Source organism: Falco punctatus (genome assembly GCF_963210335.1).
Source record: "Falco punctatus genome assembly, chromosome: 8".
NCBI classification, from domain to species: domain Eukaryota; kingdom Metazoa; phylum Chordata; class Aves; order Falconiformes; family Falconidae; genus Falco; species Falco punctatus.
In genome coordinates, this window is record NC_137588.1 from 25106277 (window position 1) to 25127537 (window position 21261).

A 21261-nucleotide genomic window follows, 5' to 3' on the forward strand; every position below is an offset into this window, starting at 1 on the left:
TTGCAGATATTTCACAATGAAAAAGTTCTGATGAGAAGAACATGGGATGAAGCAGAAGCGTTATGCCAAGATTTTGGAGCACATCTTGCTAGTTTTAGCCATATCTATGAAGAGACATTTTTAAACAATTTATTATATACAATTTTTGATAGGTAAATATATTTTTTAACACCAACAAGATTTATCTTAATCATACTAATATGTAAAAATAATCTACAATTTAGGCTCTTCCATCCTCTTTACTAGAGGCTGAAGAAGTCTCTAACATGAACTTAGAAATGTGTGACAAGAAATGTATTAGCAACACTGTAACGTGATTCTTTTTGAAGATGATCTTTGTAGTAGGTGTCAAGCAACTGTTAATGTCAAGGTGATATTCTTGTGAGTTAACATTCCCTGTTGAAATGGAGGTTCAGCAATTTTAATTCTATTTTAAATGTTTTCATCTTTAAAAATATAGTGTAACATTTCAGTAGGAAAACCAGAGTTTAATTCAAGGATACTAAAAAGTTAAGAAATTTATTAGAGAATGATAAATGGAATCCAAGAAGAAATAAATATGGGGATTTGCACTATTTAAAAAGCAATTTCTGGAATAGCTAAGAAAGGAATTACTGAGAAATGTTATTTTCTTTGTTTCCATCATAGGACAGAAGAAAGACAGTTCTGGATTGGATTTAATAAAAAAAACCCACTTTCTGGGGGGACGTGGCAGTGGTCTGACAGAACACCTGTAAGTATCTGTATAATACCTATTTCAGTAACCTTTCAAGTCATATCTGAGCATAAGTTCACAAATACAAGCCTTGTGAGCAAACGTTGGCCAGCAAGGCTGTTCAGTTTTCGTGTCCATATACTCACTTAAAGTAATGGTTACAACAGGTTTAATAGTACACTACTATTAAAATAGAAGCCTGTGCAAAAGGGCTGTGCAACAACAAAAGGAAAATTTTGCAAATGTGTTCTTTCCTGCAGATCACATTGTGTTTAGCCCAGGGTGAGGAATATGCAGAATGAACGCGCATATATATATATATATATATATGTATGTGTGTGTGTGTGTGTATATGGATCTACACACACATATTTACATATATACACATGCACACACACTGGAAAGCTTTAGAGCTGTGCTTAAATGTTGTGGGTTTTGTTCTACGACTATGCAAGGTTCATGCTTGCATTCTGAGCTATGTGTTTTCTTTTTTAATACCGCTTTTGATTTTGCATACTTGAAGATGTTGGTGCCACATGGCACCCCAATGGTTAGTACCTGGGTTATAAACACTGAACAACTGAAGAAGGGTCAGTTTTTAAATTGTAACTGGTTTTCAGCCTTAACAGTGCCAGCTCTGCCATTGCTACTTAAGTCATTTCAGAATGTGTGTGCAAAGTTCAATTCTGCGACATGTTGAACCAAAACAAAGGCTGGTAGATGTGGGCAACTGCTGCTAATCACATTAAAAAATTGTTAGGTTTCATGGGTATTCAATTATTTTACAAAGAAGGAGTGTGATATAAGATGAAAAAGTTGAACAGAACATTAGGAGAATGTGATTATGGACTCTATTTTTTGGATTTTCCCACCATAATTTAGGTGTTCCTGTAGTTGTTGCTTACAATGTTCTTACCGTACACCTCCAAATCCTTCCTTTTTCTCCACAATGAGATTTTGAAATGCTTCATCTTGCATTGCTAGTGAAAGATAACAAATGTGCTGTTTTCAGGTTGTATCTTCATTTTTGGAGAGCAAATACATTGAAGATGGCTCAAGAAACTGTGGTGTGTTCAAAGTAAATCGAACAGTCTTTCCAGCACACTGCAGTGAAAAGCGTGAATGGATATGCAAAATACCAAAAGGTGAAATGTTAATTAACGTACATTCTCTATTGTACCTGTTACTTTTTTCCCTTGTCTCTCCTGATTTGCAAGTATCTAAAAGCCTGCTTTCTAGCCACACCTGGGATTCTCCTCACTGGTCTTGTGCATGAAATCATGGCAAAGCTGTGTGTGGCCTTTGGGGTTTGTTGGCCAGTTAACAGGTCTAATCTGTGCAGTCAGATTAAAAATGGATAGCAATGGTTAGCAGCTAGTTAGCAGGAGTTAATAAAAATTCTTATTTATAAAGGTTACAAAAAAAGTTGTTTAGTAAGTGTGCCAATTATTTTATCACGTTTACTTTTTGTCCCTGAATGAGAATAGCAGTTTTCGTCATGATTTTGATTAAATGCTTACTGTGTGGAGAAAGCAATTTCAGTGAAATCTCTCTTTTCATTCTTAATCAGTAATGTTTTAATTTATTGACATGTTTTTGCAGGTGTTAAACCAAAGAGTCCGTCTTGGTACATAGCTGGTATGGAAACATTTTCTTTTTTTACATCTTGAAACATAACTTGAAAATACAATTTAAGCCGTTGTTCAAAATAAAATAACTAAAATGCTCAAGTTGCATTAAGGAACTCTGTAGGAACTTGTTGCTACAGATCAAAATCTGCCACTTTTGTTTAGGAACACTGCAACATCAGATACTACTTTGGTTAGGTAAAGGCATGTTGCCTGTAATAAGCACAGAACTTTAATAACCTCTCTATCACATTTAAACTGCCTTTTTGCAAAGGCTGGGCAACTCTCTTAATTTATCTTAATTGCTTAATTTATCTCTTAATTTATCTTAATTGCTGTAATATCACAGGATAGAGATTAAAAAAAAAACCACCTCAGTGCATCTTATTTTTTTCATAAATGGATATGTTAAATATGGTTCTGCTGTTAGTTGTGGTGTATTTTTCCTCTGACATGTGGCAGAAGGTGGACTGTGGGGGTCACAAAGAACGAGACTTGAAATGCATTTTTACCCCTGCACGCCACTGACCCTTTTGCTCATTTTCTAGAACTGCCATGGTCGTATTATCAAGGAGCAGAATATCTTTTCCATGTCAGTCCTACGGACTGGGAAACCTATGAGTTTGTCTGTGGCTGGCTTCGCAGTGGAATGGCAACGATAAATTCTTCTGGTGAACAAGCCTTTATTCAAAATAAAATTAAGAAGGTAAGAGAAACAGCTCCTTTGAAAAAATAAACCCTCAGGGAGTAACTGCCTATTTTCTGCTGCATCTTTTGGAATATCTGGCTGCCTGCTGCTCCAGGTAGAATCCGAAAGACATTTTACTTCAGAAATAATTCTCTGGCTGTCTCCATTTCCCACATCCCTCCCTGAAGCCCTATTTAGCTGAGGTCAGTAACGTTTCAGAATCTGCAGAATCATCTCTGCTAATGAGCAGGTCGATCGGTCTGCCTCAAAAGGCCTGAGAGCAGCAAAAACCAGCTTCCTATCCCAAAGTTATGAAAGTAGTTAGGAGTAAAGAGAAAGGTTTGTTTCGTATCTGGTGTACATCCTCTGTTTCTTCGTCTTCCACCACCCCTTGATGACCAAGGGGACCTGCTGTGGTTCCTCAGGTGTTCACACAGTGAACATCTGCATCCACCAGGATGTCTCTTGATCCCACACAGGTCCACAGTTATGCTCTGGGAACATTCAGTAACTTGCAGCTGGTCATCAGGTAGCGATACCCAGGGACATTTCTGTGGGTATATGAGCATGATGTAGGCAGTAAGTCCAGATGTTTCAAACGTTCTTCATGGTTTAAATCTTCAACATGATGATTTGAAAAGTTACTTTTGGGCAGAGCTGGCTAAGAATGAAGAATTTCTCTGCACCTTAATTAAATCTAGAACTCTAAACCACAGAGGTGGGTGCTTATGACTGTGGATGATAGATTGCCTTTTCCTCTGTGATGCCAGCTCGTGCAACATTCCCATGCATCCACACATTTGTACGATGTCCCCTGAATTAAACCACTTTGTCACTATGGATATTTATATGGGGAAAAAGACATCTGCCTCTAAATTCCCTCCTCTGGATGAAAGCAGAATTTCTGTAGAACCACTCTGATGTAACGAACAGCTTTGAAACTGAGAAATAGCTGCAAGGAGCAGATGAATTATCAAGAAAATTGTCTGTTTTCTTTTAGGTGTTCTCAGTAAAAGCAAAACAAGGAAAATAAATTTTTAAAAAAACCAAACCATACCTGAATAAAAATAGTCTGTATACCTTACCAAGGGCAAAATTCTATGGCTGTAATGTAAAGAGATGTCATAGTGTAATCTTTAAAAGAACCACTTGTTCTGGGTAGGAAAGCTCTTGACCCACACTTAGTTTTGCTTGCACTGTGTACAGCCTTCTCAGCTTTTAAGCTCTAATAGAAAGCATAAGTAAAATTGTGTTGTATTAAGATGGGGTTTTTATGTTTCCAAGGAATTATGTGTTATTTTTATCTGCTATTTAAGTAATTTTGTATTAAAAAATGATGAACCGGATTTAAACCAAACAGTTCATGGCAGAAATAGCTTATAATGAAAGAGCAGCATAACTGGCTAGGCTGTCTTCTTCCACATCTACCACAGATTGTGATGTGATGTAATTACTGCCTTTAGCAAACAATGAATGTTTATGACTTAAAAAATTATATAAAAGATGTGTTTTTTCCAACTTTAAGCCAGTTAAAATGGCTCATCAGAATGCTCTTTAAAATCATGTTTACTTACAGGAGATCTTTTAAAAGCGGATTTATTGTTAAAATTAGTGGGGGTGATGGCAGTTTGTGAGCATTCTGCCATGGAAAAGCCAAGGTCAGCCCCTTGGCACTGGAAATCACCTTAACTTCCTTGAGGTGTTGTCTCAGAATATAAGATCTGCAGCTATTTTGAAGCCTGCTGCCTTTGGCTAAGCTCTCCCAGTATGGCCAGGTGTGTCCCTAAGTAATTGTAACTGGTTTCCTGTGGAAGCAGGAGCAAGGATGGCAATCACTATAATAACACTCAGCAGTCCAAATAGACTTTGCATGTGTCATTAAAAAATGTGGTCAAACTTTCTTAGCGTGGAATTTGAAATCACATTTTGCACTGTTTCTTTAAAAATTGTATGTGTAGGCTGAGTGCTGCGATTAGAAAACTAAACTCAGGGGCCAGGCCATACCACATCAGACTGTTCCCGAGTCTCTTCTTGGTCAGAACTGTCTATTTTCTTCATTTGACCATATAAGCTGTAAGCTGGTGAGACCCTAACTGTAACTCCGAACACAGTGTGGCTGCCGCAACACAGGCTGCACTTGGTTTTTTCTGGTAAAAAATAAGTGCTTCTCAGTGACAGGGTGGCTTTTCTAGTGTCCTCCACGTTCAGAACTTTTTTTGGTTTTGTTGGCTCTTTCCCAAAGACCTCTAAACTATGACTATTGAGTGGCTAACCCTGAAAGTGAAGCCCACTCATAGTTTAAGGCAGAATCAAGTCAGCACAGCAATAAGAAGTGACTGAATTACATTATTTCTGAGACTTTTCCATAATGCTTTGCCTTTTAGGAGTGGAGGTCTAGACCCTTCCATGAGAACAGCAATCAGTCTGGAAAGCATCTCTAAAATTCTCTTGTATGAGCTATACAAAGTCAGTAAATGTTGATAGAATAAGTTTTGGAAACATTAAAGATTGTAAATTCCTAGTTTACAGAAGTTAACATCAGCAATCCGATGGAAACTGGGGGATAAATCAGGCTCTACTTCCACGAATAATCTTACTGAAGTGACATGAGTTAACATGGGCAGGATTTAGCAACTCTTCTTCCCATTGGAACCCAGTGGAGATGGTATTTGCCTGAATAGAGTCTGACTTTAAGAGTTTGTTAACGCTTTGATAAGAGGGTGACAACAGCTAAACATATGGCAAAACATGTTTTTTTTATAGCTATCGAGTAGTGATGTTCACTGGTGGATTGGATTGCACGCAGAAAACCTCAGTGATGAATTTCGGTAAGAGTACCTACGCTTCAGCTGCTGTGAGTTGTGCTTGGCATGCCCTGTTTACAGGCTGCCGTTGAGTCTGATGGACTAAAAGTTTGATGACTGAGTGGGATATTCAAGAGACAACTTCAGTTCTCATGTAAATATCATTCAGAATATATTACCCTTAATCTACCTCCACGTTACGGTATTTCTTCTGAAAGGGTTATAAAAGATACAAGCCAAAGACATGAATATCAACCTTGTAGTTGGTTATCTGGGGTTTTTTTAAGACTTGGTTATATATTATATATGTATAAATATATATATATATATAAAAAAAAATAAAAGGTTACATTTTAGCTTGTATCTCCTTACAAATGCTTTTAATGGAGGTTGTATTTTTGGGTAAGGATAGAAAAGAAGTGTAACTACACACTTAACATTAACAGCTGGAGAGATGAATCACCAGTAAAATACCAGAACTGGAATGAAGGATGGGAACGAGATCTGCAGAAACCAGGGAGAAGATGTGGCTTCATTTCATCACAAACAGGTTTATTTTATATTTCTTTTTGCTGCAGGAGTTGTGACTTGATTCTGTTGTTGGCCAAAGAGGTTATTTTTTTAATTGCTCTCAATAAACGCAATCCATATTAAAGTCCTGTTACAGGGTTATAATTTGCATAGCTGCTTTTATAGTGAAGAAAATAATAGTGAAATATTATTAATATGCTTAGAGACTAGGTTGTAGGATTTAAAAGTATATTAATAGTTCCAGTGCTCTAATGTCAGAATACAAAAATTCCAGTGATACTTATAGTTTAGTTTTCCTTAAGAATCTGTTAAGTGGCACAGCAAAAATGTTAATATATTGCTAGTTTTTACAGTCAGTTTTCTCATAACCAAATGAGCCAGATGGAATGAGCAACATTTTTTCCTATATTTATAAACTGTTCTGTCAGCACACAACTTTAAATACTGAGGTTTCTAACTTGTTTTTGATCCCATAGCCAATCTGCTGAGGGATTTTGGGGTACCATGGTTTTGGTGCTAGCCTTTACATCATCACATAGCTCTATATTTTACTACAGTAATACAAAAACAATTTACAGTGCTGGTGGTTCCAGTGATTTCTGTCATCTTACAGTCTCTGTTTTCTGAAGAGGTGCAATTCATATGATGAAGTGAACATATCAGGTTCCATGGAAAAAGTCCATGGATCAAAATACCCAGCTTTGTATTTGTGAGAAGTAACCCAGCTGCACTCTTGTAATCTCGGCCTCAAAAGCCAAAACTGAAAAAACGTAAAACCTTCTAGTTTCCCCCACATGTACTCTTCGGATTTCGATTCACAATGTTCGAATGCTTAAGTTTGGCATTGCATTACTGTAGTTAGTGTCGGACAAAAGGAAGAGATGCCTGACCTCCCCTCAGCTGGCCAGCAGATGGGAGCTGGTCAACAGCTTGATGAGTGCACTGAAAAATGTATTTTCCTCCTAAGCAGGTCAGCATTTTAGGTCAGTACTTGGATCTTGCCAAACATTTTCAATGTAAGGAAGTCAAACTATTTTATCTGGAAGGCATCACTTCTTTAACTTTCCTTTTTTTTTTTTTTTTCATAACTGATATTTTTTTAAATACATGATGATGTAGACATATGTTATGTGACTCAGTTTGGAGAACTTGGTTTAACTTAATAAAATCAAACTGGGAATAAAAGTATGAGCCCCAGGAACCATCAAATTCACTGAATGCAGTATGTCCAAATGTATTTCATCTAGAATCTCATCTCAACCAGTAAAGCTAGCTAAGAAAAAAACCCTTTCCACTTCTGAAGCCTATATTGAGCTATGATTTTTCTTTTTACACAGGACTCTGGGGTGATGAAAACTGTACTGTCTCTCTTCCCTGTATTTGTAAACGTAAAATTGCATGGAAAATAGAGAAAGAGATTCCAAAAGACCAGAACCAACAAGGAATGTGTCCCAAAGGCTGGTTGCACTTTGGATTCAAAGTAAAACATTTTTTTCTGCTGTTTGATTATTCATAATGCTTTCCACATTTATGACAGAAATTGGAGTTCTTAAGGATTTTTCAATATTTGAAGATTTTCTTCCTTTTTGAAAGCAGAGCCATTAGGTTGCTGACTACTGACACAGTGATACAAAGGCTTATGGCTATGAAGTAGCTTTGCACACAGAAGTTGTCCTAATAAGGTGTCAAATATTTTGTTTGGCTCAAAGAAGAGAATACTCATATATGCAAAAGCTATCTAAGTGGATTTGTGCATTTGCTGTAAAAAGCCTGCTCCATCCTCTCTTTTCCACTTAGTGCAACAAGGGCCCAGGGGCTGTTTTGAGACCATAAAAGACTCTTGAAATTGTCCTAAGTGGATCCCTAACCGCTGCCGTTCTCTGAAAGAAGCTGTTTCAGATAGGATTCATCAAAGATAATCACAAACCAAAATCTATTTGCAGTTGAAGGTCAAAAGGCAATTATTTCATCAGGCTTCTCTTAAATACATATGTTCTTTAATAGCAACATGCATTGAAGTGGGCAGATTTATCCCGGTGCTGAACTGCAGTGACTTAAAAGGATAAATGTAGCCCAGATTGTGTTTGCCTGTAGTAACTGATTGGAATCCAAGCCTGATCACAGCTGAGAAAGATACCAAGCATGCTGGAGAGGTCCTGTGCAGGACAGAAACTAATGAAGTATTTAATAGTCAGTAATGGTGTGTGAAATGTTTTAGTGATCACTCTTAGTGACTGATAAATTCTTGGGGTTTTTTAAACAGTGTTTTCTGATACAAATTCCAAAGGATCCAGAGCATCTGAGAAACTGGTACTCTGCGCAAGAGTTCTGCAGTAGCTATGATGGGTCACTTGCTTCCCTCGAAGATGAGCTGGAACAAGGTAAAGTACTGAAAATATTGTTAAACAAACAAAATTTCCTCTTCGTTAGGATGCTGTAGTATAGTTTCATCTTGGAAAAAAAGATCGTTCAGATCCTACGCATGGTTCCATTGCTTTAAACAAATCAGTGTTTCTCTTTCCCAGTTCTCAAAATGTAAAGATTCAAATATTCACTGAGCCATACGATAGGTGTTTTGAGGAGCAATTACAATTTCTGTTGTTCTTACTACCATGCATTAGAAATAGAAAAAAAAAAAATGGAATACCCATTTAAAAATTTGCTATGTAAGATTTCTACCTTGGAAATGCAACATAACCCTGTTACAAAAGCAATCTCATTTTTACCCTTTAATAGTACTTTAAATCTGATCTATAGGATAGCACATAAGCATAGCACTAGGCTGGAACTGTCAGAGAAATAAATGCCAGCACTTCAGAAATAATTATAATCCCTATTAATAAAAATCTGTGGTTGAATTTCATACATCTGTAAAACTTTATGTGGAGGTGGGAGGAATCTCACTGGACATCTTTAGCTGAGGAATCGTATTCTCAGCTAAAACTGAGAAAAACTTCCAGTGGGACAGTGCCCTGAACTTCAGTTGTTCAAGCTCTTCAAGCTGATGTGAAAGTTTCTGGAAGACTTATTAGTTAATGGGTAGATCCTAACCCAACTGAAGTTAATCAATTTAACTGATACATTTAGATGATACTGAAATATTGCTCGTGTTCTTACTTTCTAGTAACTATGTAGTGTCATTGACTAGTAATCAATTTTTTCAGTGCTTTAATCTGTTGGAAAAGAGTTGATCCATTTATTCCTGTCTAATTTTCCAGCTTTCATAACAATGAATCTATTTGGACAGAAAACCAGTGTTTGGATAGGTTTCCAGAGTGACGATTATGAAAAATGGGTGAATGAAAATCCTCCAATGTATTCCAACTGGTCTCCAGTCGAAGTAGTGGATGTGAGTATTTCCAGGTGGTTTAAGGACAGTGCAAAGTTGTTCTGTCCATAAAAATCCCAACTGCCGCAAAGACAAGGCCAAACTTGTTACAGCAACTTAGTCTTCTCTTAATTTTTGCTACTTCAGACAGCTGTGGGCACGTATTTATGGTCATAACTAGAGGCAGCAAAAAAGGAACTACTGAGACAGCTATTCACGTAATCGGTGGCTATAGTCACATTCTCTTGCAAGTGCATTTAAGCAACATAGTTTAAATTAGATGGTTAGGATCGTATGCTGGGGCTGAACAATGTTTAGGAGTAAGATTATAAATTTTGCATTTTAGTATGTTGGTTTATGCCATGTTAGTCTATATTGGGCTTAGTATTTTAGTTTGTTGAGTGAAAGCTTGTGACCTTTTTATTGCGAGGTTATTGCTTCAGGTTGTGCATGTGGGAGCCTTCATTGTTCCACCTAAATACTTGTAATAGTGACTTTCAGGTAATTATTCTAAATTTAATGTAATGATTATGCATTGTTTTACACAGTGTCTTTTTAAATTAATGTAAGTTTCGATGTTGATTGCAGAGACAGCGGTATAACAGTGCAAACATTCGAGAACAACTTCCGCTATGTACACTGGTATCAAATAACCCTAATTTTTATTTTACGGGAAAATGGTACTTAGAAAACTGTCAGAAAAATTATGGATTTGTCTGCCAAAAGACTCAGGGTAAGGTTTTATTTTGCTTTGCTTTGCTTCTATTCTCTTTTCTTACTATAATGAATTAATCTTTATTGTCATGTAGAAGCAGCTTGCTATAGGAGTCTGTAAAACCAGGAACATGAAGGTTTTCTAAGATAGTTTGATATTTAGATAGTCTAGCTTTTCACTATTTAATAAATCAATAGCTGTGATGTAGAAGTAATTTCTAGAAAAATGTTCTGTTATTAAGTTCTCTTTCTAACTGAGCTTTCTGTTGCGTATCAGAATCAGGAATAGAGATGAAATTTCATGTGTCTGTCATGGCAGCAGAGTAACCACACAAAATCACAAAAGGCAAAACTGAGGGTATTTTTTATTAAAATATGATATTTTTTTATTTTATTTTTATTTGGTGGGGGAGGACACAACTTGCAATATTGGATCAGACTCGAGGAATGTGAACAGTGCGGACCAACTGGCTGATCAAATAGAGTTTGGCTTTTCTTTTCACGCTTCTGTAGTTCTGTTACCGTGAAGTTCACTTGCCTGAAGCACGAAGCTTTTGCGGGGCACACGCGTTGTTTGGTTTCCTCAAGCCACGCTCTGGCGCTGCCTCCCGCATCGAGAGCCGCTGGCTTCCCTGGGGTGCTCAGGCAGCTTGGGAGCCCCATCCCAGGGGCTGCCAGCGGGAAGCTGCCAGCACATGTTACCAAAATAGACCAGCGACAAATTATTAACCCTAAAGCAAAAGAGGGAAGTGATCTGAGCCTGTAGGGAGTGTCCTTGGGTGCCTGCTTACTGCGAGGGTGGTTTTATATGGCTCAGCTTTATATAGCACCGCTTAGTTAAACCCTGGGTCTAAAGAGACAATCCCCTCCTGCTGGCTGCCTGGCAGGCAGGGAGAGTGAGTTGAGAGGTAGAATAAACAAATACAAGCTTTGGGCAGCGCTCACATGTGGCTTTAGCAAACCATAGCTGTATTTGACATCATTGATTAGTGCTGGAGTAATCCTGCACGTAGCGTAGAAAAAATAAATGCATGCATTTTCCTGCTGGTTTGTTTAGTTTACCTCCCCAGTGTTTATTTTTTAACCCTTGCTGCTGCTTCAGACAGATGGCAAAGGCATTAAGAGGCAGGAAGGAGAGCCGCTGCCCCCGGCCAGGCTGCAGGGTGCCTGGGGAGGGATGGGGCTGCAGTGGGTGACCAGGACCCTCCCGTGTTCCCTGGTCAGGTGCACGTGAGAGTGGCCAATGGGCCCTGGCCAAAGCACCGTGGCGATGGGTGGGCTGTGCTGTGCCTTGGGCTCGGTGCTGCCCGCCTGCTCCATGCGCAGCAGGGTGCTCCTGGGGGTGAGGGGGGCAGTCCTGCCTCCCTACTGTGACACCCACGGCACGCTCCCAAACCATCGAGCAGCTCAGCTTGCTAATTCAGCAGAAAACACTCTGGTCTTTTCCCCTTCCCCCTACTTGCCCCCTGCCCTCAGCTGATGTCATTTTGTGCCGTTTTTCCAGGCTGCATCAGCCCAATGCAGGGTCAGGCAGGTGCCAGACCTGTGCATGGGTATGTGAGCTGGAAGAGCAGAGGAGCAAGGAAGGGAGAGGTGGGACAGCCTCTTGCTGGCAGTAGTGAACTGCTAAATTTGCTCAAATGTCCAAACAAATGTGTCAGTTCCTGGGAAGATGAGATGGTGCTTTGCTTCTGCTATCCTGCCTGCATCCCATCTTCCCTTTTTTGAATTATTCTCTGTAGGAGGCTAAAATGAAATACACCAGCAGGAGAGCTGAACTGGACTCTGATCTCTTAGGGATGCTTGAGTTGGGATTTTCCTGCACTTCCTGCCTTTTCTTAAACAGTGACACACACTGAAAGCTGGAGCAAAATAGAGTGCTTCAGTTAGCACTCTAACTAAAAGAACAGAACTTTTTATTGATTATAAATTTCTAATTGTAAATGATTTGTGAATGACAAATAATAAATGTGTACTATTTTAATGTGCTTGTTAACACTCCTCTCTTAGTCATAATGGGAACCAATTCTAAAACCACTCCACCTCATAGCAGAGTAACCACTTCATTTTGTAATCACAGAGAAGTTTTACAGACAGAAGTAACTTATCCAAACTGACAAAGGGGATTAAAACTGAGGCATTGCTTTAACAGCCTTGTTTAAAGTATACTGTGAGCATTCATACACATTAGCAAAGGCATTTGCCTCCTCTAGAAAAGCAAGCGCAGCAGCATCACAGACTGGGCTGGGGTGCAGATGGTCTCTGCCTCTTGATTTTTTTTCTTATGGAAGGCTCTACCTTTTTATATTTCTTAAATCTAAAAACTCCGCTTCTTCCTTTCATTGTTTTGGACATTGATATGTTAGTTTATCATCAAAAACAGATTTAAGTCTCCATGCACAGAGGATTTCTCTTTAAGTGCCAATACCGTGATCCTCTCTGCGTTGGCTCGTGGATTGTACAGATGAGCTCAGGAAGCTCCCGAGCACGCAGTTGTACCATAAGCAAAAGTTTGTCATCCTCTCAGTTGTGCCAGTATAATCACTTGTGAGGTCAGGCTTTCTGCTGTAAGCTGAACTTGGAAATTATTAAAAATAATGGGTCAAAAAAGGGGTAATCTAAATTACATGCATGGTATCTGGGATAAGAGCACTCTGCAGCCCACTACTATTGGACGTTTGGGATACGTCTAGATCCCAGATGATTTCTTACAGACCTTCAAAGATCCAGTCAGTGGAACTAACTCTATCCAGGGTTTTGGTTTTTTTGTTGTTTGGTTTTTGTGTGTGTGTGTGAGATACATTAAACTCATTCACTCCTGTGATGAGTTTTGTGCTGTGATGGAATTTCAGATCCTGCTCTAGCAGTCGTTGTCTTTTTCTTGTTAAAGCTCACAATGCCTTCCTGAAACCAAGGAGTTTGCAATTTTTAGATTTGTTTTTAAGGATAGTTCTGATTTTTTAGGAGCTATTCTGCTATGTTCAATCTGTGTTAAAAAATAAATAAATAATTTCTTTCTGTTTAATAACAGACACATCCAGACATGTCATCAATGCATCTGAAATGTACCCTGTGCCAGATACTTTAGAATATGGAAACAGAATGTATAAATTAATACGTGGGAATTTTACATGGTCTTCAGCTTTGAAAACCTGCATGGCAAATGGGGCAGAGTTGGTCAGCATTACAGACCAGTATCACCAATCTTTCCTCACGGTCATTGTGAATCAGCTGGGCTACAACCACTGGATCGGGCTGTTCACTTTGGATGTACGTAGTGGGCTCCCTGGCTGTGAATGTGATACCGCCGTGGAGTTTTTCCGATAACAAGCTAATGAGCTGTGTCGTTCATTTGAAGTCACGGGAAGTCCTGGGAAGCTTGAGCCCTAACAATTTTTTTGCAACCTAATGTATAAGTCTAATGAGAGCCGCTTTGGTGCTATGACTAATGAAAACTAAAAGCCATAGAAAACATTTTAAAAACAAACAAAAAGTCTCTTGTAGTGTCAGCATTGAAGTGATGTTGTTTCATTTGTAGTGTCTCAACGGCCCAAATAACCACTTGCTGAAAACAGCAGGTTAGATGTAGTGTGTGGTCTCCCAGAAGTAAGTTGGGAGGATCCTTGGGATCTGCCTTTTGTAGATCCTTCTGGATCTACCCAGCCTTTGGAAAAGTAAAAGACATTCTGTAATACCTGGTGAGAATGCCACCAGGAGAAGATGAACTTGTGTGGTGCTAAAGCATATCGGAAAGATAATCTGAAATTTGTTTTGGCAGAACGGGCTTAACTTTGAATGGTCAGATGGGACTAGGTCTTTGTTTACCTTCTGGGAAGATGACGAGTCCCAGGCCTTTGGTAGCTGTGTTTACATGGATACTTCAGGGCACTGGAGGAGTGCCAACTGTGAACGACTTCTGCAAGGAGCAGTTTGCCATGTGCCACCCAGTAAGTCAGAGTTAACCGTTATATGAGATCCTTGCAGCTCCAAATGTGTGTATTGGCAGTGGAAGTGTATGAAAGGAAATTAATTGGCTTGAGGTTGAGCAATGATGATAGTATTATTCAAAACTGAAGTATATTTCTGGCATTTCCTTGCTTTGTCTTCTATTTGTGAAACCATTTTCCCCCCTAAATTATTTGTCATCAGGTCTGGTCCGTAAAAGAACGGAAAGAGAACTTTCACAATAGAAAAGGAACAGGAAGATTACCTAACATGTCTCCTCAGTGAACACTGTATTATCTGTGAAAAATAATGATTGCTAATAACCTAGCTTGAAGGGAAATAAATTCGATTTGCCACAGTTAACTGGGGGATGGGAGAAAGGAAGCATTTAGAGCAAAATGAAAAATCAGAGGCATATTTTCACTGGTTGCACGTAAAAGATTTTGCAACTTTTTTTGTTGTAAAGATAAGAATATTTTCCTGTATCCTAAAATATGTTGAGCTTCCTGCAATACTCTGTCGATTACCTGGGCTTCATCTGAATCTAGAATTCAGGTCTGGAACTGCATTCAGTGCAAGACTGCAGTCTTTGGCAGCATCCAGTTCTCAAAAGAGTTCCTATTTAGTAGTATTGGTCACCAGGGGTTTGCCTGCATTTATTACAGCTTTTGGACCTGTTGAGAAGGAAGCTATTTTGGAATCCTTCAGGACAAAAATTATTCTTTATCGTGGTTTTTGTCATGAAGCTGACTGTTTTTCCAATGTGTTTGTCATGTTATGTAATCATATATAGCCTAAGGTTTACTTAATTTTTAAAAAATGTGTTTTGTAGCAAAGTAGGAGGCTTGTGAGACTATAGGTAACGTAGCTGAATCTACTGGGAAGTGATGCTGGGTATCACAAAATGAGCTTGTAGGGTTGCCCTGAGTCAGAGGGGCTCTTTGCTGCAGCACATTGCACTCCAGGGGGGCTGGCAGCTGCTCACGGTGGGAAGCTGTCCTCTGTGCCGTGGTATTTGGCACAAGTTACCTCTGTGGCTTAGAGGAGAGAATCTCTGCAGTCCTTGGAAATCCCCAGCCCTCTGGGAGATGCTGGGCAGCCTGGAATGCTCTGATCTGTACTTTGCTCACAGCACCCTCTGCACATCAGTACCAGTTAGATTGTCCTGATTTGCTGTTGCAATCAAGCAAGGCTTCTGATCAGAAGTAAAACCAGCTTTACTCTTCCAATACAAATATATACTAAATTTTCACTTCGAAAAATAGAGGCATAACCCAATAATGTGTTTATTAGCATTACTGCAAAACTGCACGTGGAATGTTATATTAATGTGTATGTTGTGCCAATAAACCCGTGCTGTTATTTCTATCACAGAAAAGAAACTTACTGCCTATAAAGGCTTATGTTCAGAAAAAACTGTTCCCTGGATCAAATTCAAAAACAGTTGCTACAGCTTTTCCACAGTTCTGCAGGGCACAAGTTTTGATACTGCATATGAAGTCTGCAAAAATCAAAGTAAGTGATTATTTTGTAGCTGCAAAATATCATCCTAATATCTTAAAAAAAAAAATACGTGTTTTCTGAACTGGCTGAAATAATGTCGTGTGTTTTCTCTAGTTCATGGTAACAATAGTGAAGCTCATAAGCCAACTATGAAACTGTTGTTCCTTTCCTTGTGAAAATACTGATTTCTGAAAATACACATAAAATTATTTTTTCCCCTTCAAACTTGTTTTAGAATCATGTAAGAACAGTTTTATATCATGCTGAACGTTTTCACGTTAATTGCAAATTTAAGAAATTACAATGCATAACCAGACTTCTCAAGGTTTTCAGTTAAGGCTTATAATACTAACTTTTTGAAATGCAATATTTTATTTTAATCACATGGATTGTTTGAAAATGTGTTCTGTGTTTAATTTATAGGATCAAATCTTCTGACTATTCAAGACGAAGATGAAAATGCCTTCATTTTGGAAGAATTGCACAGTTTTGGTTATTCAGTGCAAATGGTTTGGTTGAACATCCTGCTTGTTACAGAGAGTAAGTTTTGAGTGGAAGAGAACTGTTTGTAAGAACCTGGTTCGTTTTTTTGTCATTTTAATGTTAGTGTACCTATCTTCCAAAACCCTTGTTACTTTCTGAGATTTTTTTTTCACTGCTTATGACCTGTTTATGATGCAGTAAAATCAGCCAAGCTTTCTGTAATCGTTACTTGTTAGTATTCTGAAAACTCATTATGTATGCATGCATGTGAATCCCTTTGTTCTTAAAGAAGCACTACAGGCCACCTTCTGTGTCAAATGCATAGGTTGTTTATAAATCCTGCAAGGAAAAAAAAAGGTAATATAGTGGCCAAGCAGACGAAGTACAGTTGTTGTTTTTTTCTAAGTGAGGGTAAATGCAACTGAAACAGATATTTATCAAAATACAATGCTATTTTATAATGATTTATAACTTATGCCCTTAGATGAGACAATCTCCTGGCTTGATGGTTCTCCCTTAAATTATTCTAACTGGGGCATCAGGGAGCCTGAATTTGATCATCTCAAAGGGAATTTTTGTATCAGCCTGAGGACCACAGATGGAGTCTGGCAATTATCTCCATGCAGAGAAAAAAAAGGTTTTGTATGTAAAATGGATGCAGGTATGTGCTTCCATGAAAGAAGGTGGTTGTGTCCTTATAACCATTGTTTAAAATGTTCCTTGTTGCTTGTTTACTTGCTCTTGGTTTTCATTTAAATAATTCTGTCCCTTGGGATTAGAAAAAATACTGACAAAAAACCCAGTCAGCCAGGGTAACTTTCTTGTGAGGAGCCTGGGCAGCTGTTGTGTTATCGCCGACTGCGGTACGACTTTCCGTTGTATGGGCGAGCCATGTGCAGAGCATCAGGCTGACCCGCAGACCTCACAGCATGGGCTGGTGCAGCCCGGGAGAGCTGCACGGACACCGTGTCAGTAGGAACGTGGGTCTGTGAGAGAGCTGAAGTGTTTCCAGAGTCCACCCAAAATGCCTGAGTCACTGTTGGACTCAGCCACTAGGTTAATCTGCTGCCGCACAGTCCCGCTTCTGCATTTCTGCTTTAAAAAGTGGGTTTAAATAGTGCTGTTATCCTTGCCCAAATGTCAATTAATATGTTCCGCCAAATGTAAGGGATTTTAGCTAACAGGTTAGGTCAAGTTTAACTTGGCCAGTTGGAATCCCATTGACATGGTTCCAATTAAACAAAGAACAGCCTGCCCTTGCATGGCTTTGGGTAGGTTATCTTCTCGGTATCAATTTTACAGTGAGTATATATAGCAACTTTTGTTAGCTCTGTGGGTAATTTTATGACAGTTCTGGATTCTATTTCAGATATCAATGCAACAGAACCCTCTGAAAAAGGTAAGTTCCTTCTATACTTTCTTAATTTTTTTTTAGAAGCAGTAATAACACATTTTGAGCCGATACTTTGTGAAGTAACATTTTTCACTGTTAAACCTGTAATTTAAAATGCGTGACTTATAAGGAGTAATAATGTTTTCCATAAAACATCTGTATGTTTATATTTAGAGTTATCTATAATTATAGCTATATCTGCTTAGTAACAATTTCTGTCCTTCCCTTATAGCATCATACCGTGGGCTTGTGGCTCTGGCTGTTCTCGTGACGCTGGTGATGTTGGCTGCCATTTCCCTGTTTCTGTGGTGCCTGCACAAACAGAATAACCAGCTCTTCCGCAGGATACTGTGGGTCAGAAATGCCTATTTGCCACAGATTAACGCTGATGTTCCTGCTCTGGAAGAAAGCATCCTCATTTCTGATTTTGAGAGAAGTGACGACAATTAATTCATCAAAAGTAGCAAGTGGTCATTGTCTTCTGTGTGAAACTCCATGATCTTCTCGGGAGTCCCTTGGGGCACCCGTGTTCAGAGGAAGCCTTGTAGCCGTTGGTGTGAATGCCACAGGGGCTCCCTACCCTGGAGAGCTTTTGCTTTGTGGCAGGATGAGGTGAGGACACAAGGCAGAACCATGGAAAAATTGTCTTCTCGGGGACAAGCCAGGAACTGAAAATACTCCCACACCATAAACCTCCATCCTCTCACATGGAGCAGTCGTGTCTGAGGCCCCACAGCCATGGGCATTTTAATGCAACTTTTTCCTTCATGGACATTTGGGCTTTTGTGTTTTGGTTTTTTTACATCGCAGAATCTGCTCATGAGCCAGCATTAGAATTTGGCCTTGAATTTAGGAGCTCTAAAACATTTTCCGAGGTTTATGGGGTAGGGTTTTTTTTCTTAATAGCCATTCCTTCTGCAAACTGAACAGTTATTTTTTCAGACAGAGGATTCTTGCCAGGCAGATTTCCAATGAAATCACTTTTGACTTTGGAGTGCCAGAGTTCTGGTGGTTTGACCCACGATGCTTAGTTCACATTAGGAAATAAATTAGTCTAGCGATATAATGGCATATGGGCTTTGTCATCCTGAAGTTAATATATTTGAGATGCATCCAGCAGCCTGTTAATGATTTAACCGTGTGATCTCTCACCTGAGTTATTTTAGAAATGGAATGCCATCAACCTCATTTAAAGATATTTTTGGGCAATATCTGTTCGAGGAAAACAACCTCTTATAAATCTTGCTGAAGTTATGGTAATAAATTGTTTTACTGTTCACCTACAGTATTTCTGCAGTATTCGTGTACACTCCTCTGAGACCCTGCTCTCGGCAGCTAAGGACAATGTGTGAGGGAGCCACACTGCTGTTCCCAAAGGGTGCTATAGTCCTATAACCCCATGTAGCAGACCCTCAGGACACTTTTCACTTTCAGCGTTTGTACGAAGGTGCTAATGAAGGAGATGATTCCACAGGCCAGCTGGGCTGCAGGCTGGCGGCTGTGAAGGACCCAGCGCGGGTCTCTGCGCTACCTCAGTTACAGGGGCCCGGGACAGCATCGCCTGCTCTCCGTGGGACTTCCACCACCCTAACCAGTCCTCCACCCACGCCTCTGAAAATACCCGGGAGATTTTCAGGGATTTTATTTTTTGTTTTTATTGCAGCATGGAAAAACAAATGGTTAGTCATGACAAGTTACTTTGGAATGGATTTACTGTGCCTTCAGTCATCTCTTAAAGCTGCTGCAAAGGGCTGCAGTTATTGTTAGGTTTGTTGGTTTGTTTGTTTTAAGATGACTCATTGTAACAATTTTGCAAAAGCCCTAAGACAGAGGAGGTATGTTCCTCAGAATTAAGCAAGCAGCCAAGGCCAACTGAAATGTTTTTACACACTATTTGTGCATGTGCACAGGAATGTATGACTGCCTTTTAGTTAGATTTCACATGGCCAATTCTAGAAACAAAAATTGCCTGTTCTTGTCATGATTATGTATAGGGCTATTTTAAAAAATTGTTATTACATAGACTATTTCTGTGCTGGTTTACAGAACCATTCAAAATGTCAAAGAGGCTGCAGATGATTTTGATGCCAATATCATTTTCGATTTACTGTTTCAAATAACCTCTATGGGTGTAGCTATCACAAATTCTCTAATCTGAGATTTTTTCCGTCATATAAAATACAAACAGCTTTTCTGTGTATATTTTGTCTAATGGCTTGACCCCATACATTAGTGTTCAGTAATGTTTTAGAAACTCAAACGTTTAGTCCTCTAGATTTGTCTATGGGACTGTTTTTACGTGAAGTCCACTATCAGAATTTGTGCACTGCATCTTTTGAGTGCAATTCCCAGATAATCTGCTGTTGATATGTATGAACTGTGATAGCTTCTTTACCACCAAAAGAAAAGGAAGAAAAAAGGGTGTGACCATCTCTCCCTTCCCCATGAGAATGTCGCCTATTTAAACTACAGTTGGAGGAACTTACACCAACAAATCCCTTTCATCGCATTCACTGACAAGTGTGTAGAAGCTGCCTTCCTGCAGCACCAGCAAGCACAGTGGCTTGGCAAGGTGCTTTTTGTTTGCTAGAGCAAGCCGTGTCATCTCCAAGGACATGTATTTATCAGACTATGATGCTGTTATACCAGTTATGCAGGCTCTTGTCGCATTTTGATGTGGTTAATGAAGGTGTATTTTTTTTTTCCAGAAAACTTGACATAAGCATTTAATCAATTTTCCTTGAGGTATGTTGTAATCTTTTAAATATATTTGAAGGGCAGTGGTATAATAAATAACCCTACCCTCAAAATAGTGATCACTGATTATAACATCAACTCCGATGTAGATGATCTTGCATTAAGGGAAAAATAGTTCAAGCGGTGTTTTCTTCCTACTTTGAAAGGGGTTTGAGGGAACAGATCCTTAAATATTTATTTTTAAGTCTTTTATCATTTAACTTTTGTAATTGCAGGTATTACTCACTCAAGAATGTAATCACTGATTGTTTCTAGTCTTCATTCTGGATTTTGTTACCCATAGCTTTCATTTGTTTTCCCTTAATCAGAGGTCCTTCCATACTGTTCCCGAACGGAGTATGTGGTGACTCTTTTTACTGCTGACCTTGATGATATCGGCTGTGAGATTCACTGTAGTATTTCAACTGGAAAATTAAAGCGTGAATAGTAATTTTCTGTGCTGTAATTCTTCCTGAATCTTTCCCCAGCTTTAATTAGCTGCCAGGCTTTAGTGTCACGTAACAGCAGTCCCCAGGCTTCACACCAGGTTATCCTGGTAGGAGAGGGACAGCTGCACCAGCCTGCTCTCTGGCTACATGGCTGGACCTAGACCTGGGCACTGCAGACAGTCTCCACACACATGGTGGTCCCAGTGTTTCCCAAGGTGTGGATGAGGATGCCCCAGGACGTGTGTGCATAAGGTGCGGAGAGGAGGAAGGAGCCACAGCACCATTAGTGAGGATGATGGATGGGAGCATGGTGCTGATGCACAGATATTCTTCCAGCCTATTGC

At 39.2% G+C, this 21261-nt stretch overlaps 1 protein-coding gene across 2 annotated transcripts in view; it reads left to right on the forward strand.

Moving 5' to 3' along the window:
- The window catches only part of PLA2R1 (phospholipase A2 receptor 1), a 46121-nt gene extending 25204 nt beyond the window's left edge, over window positions 1-20917 (forward strand). The window contains exons 13-30 of one of the 2 annotated variants that reach the window (XM_080399136.1): window positions 7-152; window positions 649-733; window positions 1728-1860; window positions 2318-2353; window positions 2892-3049; window positions 5795-5859; window positions 6282-6385; window positions 7704-7846; window positions 8630-8747; window positions 9585-9715; window positions 10283-10427; window positions 13440-13678; window positions 14187-14355; window positions 15728-15868; window positions 16280-16396; window positions 16824-17000; window positions 17691-17738; window positions 17965-20917. In XM_080399136.1, the coding sequence (XP_080255262.1) occupies window positions 7-152; window positions 649-733; window positions 1728-1860; window positions 2318-2353; window positions 2892-3049; window positions 5795-5859; window positions 6282-6385; window positions 7704-7846; window positions 8630-8747; window positions 9585-9715; window positions 10283-10427; window positions 13440-13678; window positions 14187-14355; window positions 15728-15868; window positions 16280-16396; window positions 16824-17000; window positions 17691-17738; window positions 17965-18182 (2373 nt within the window). In that variant the 3' untranslated portion in view covers window positions 18183-20917. The remainder of the gene's footprint in view (window positions 1-6; window positions 153-648; window positions 734-1727; window positions 1861-2317; window positions 2354-2891; window positions 3050-5794; window positions 5860-6281; window positions 6386-7703; window positions 7847-8629; window positions 8748-9584; window positions 9716-10282; window positions 10428-13439; window positions 13679-14186; window positions 14356-15727; window positions 15869-16279; window positions 16397-16823; window positions 17001-17690; window positions 17739-17964) is intronic. The other variant, XM_080399137.1, reaches the window with a different exon arrangement.
- Window positions 20918-21261: the final 344 nt, after the last annotated feature.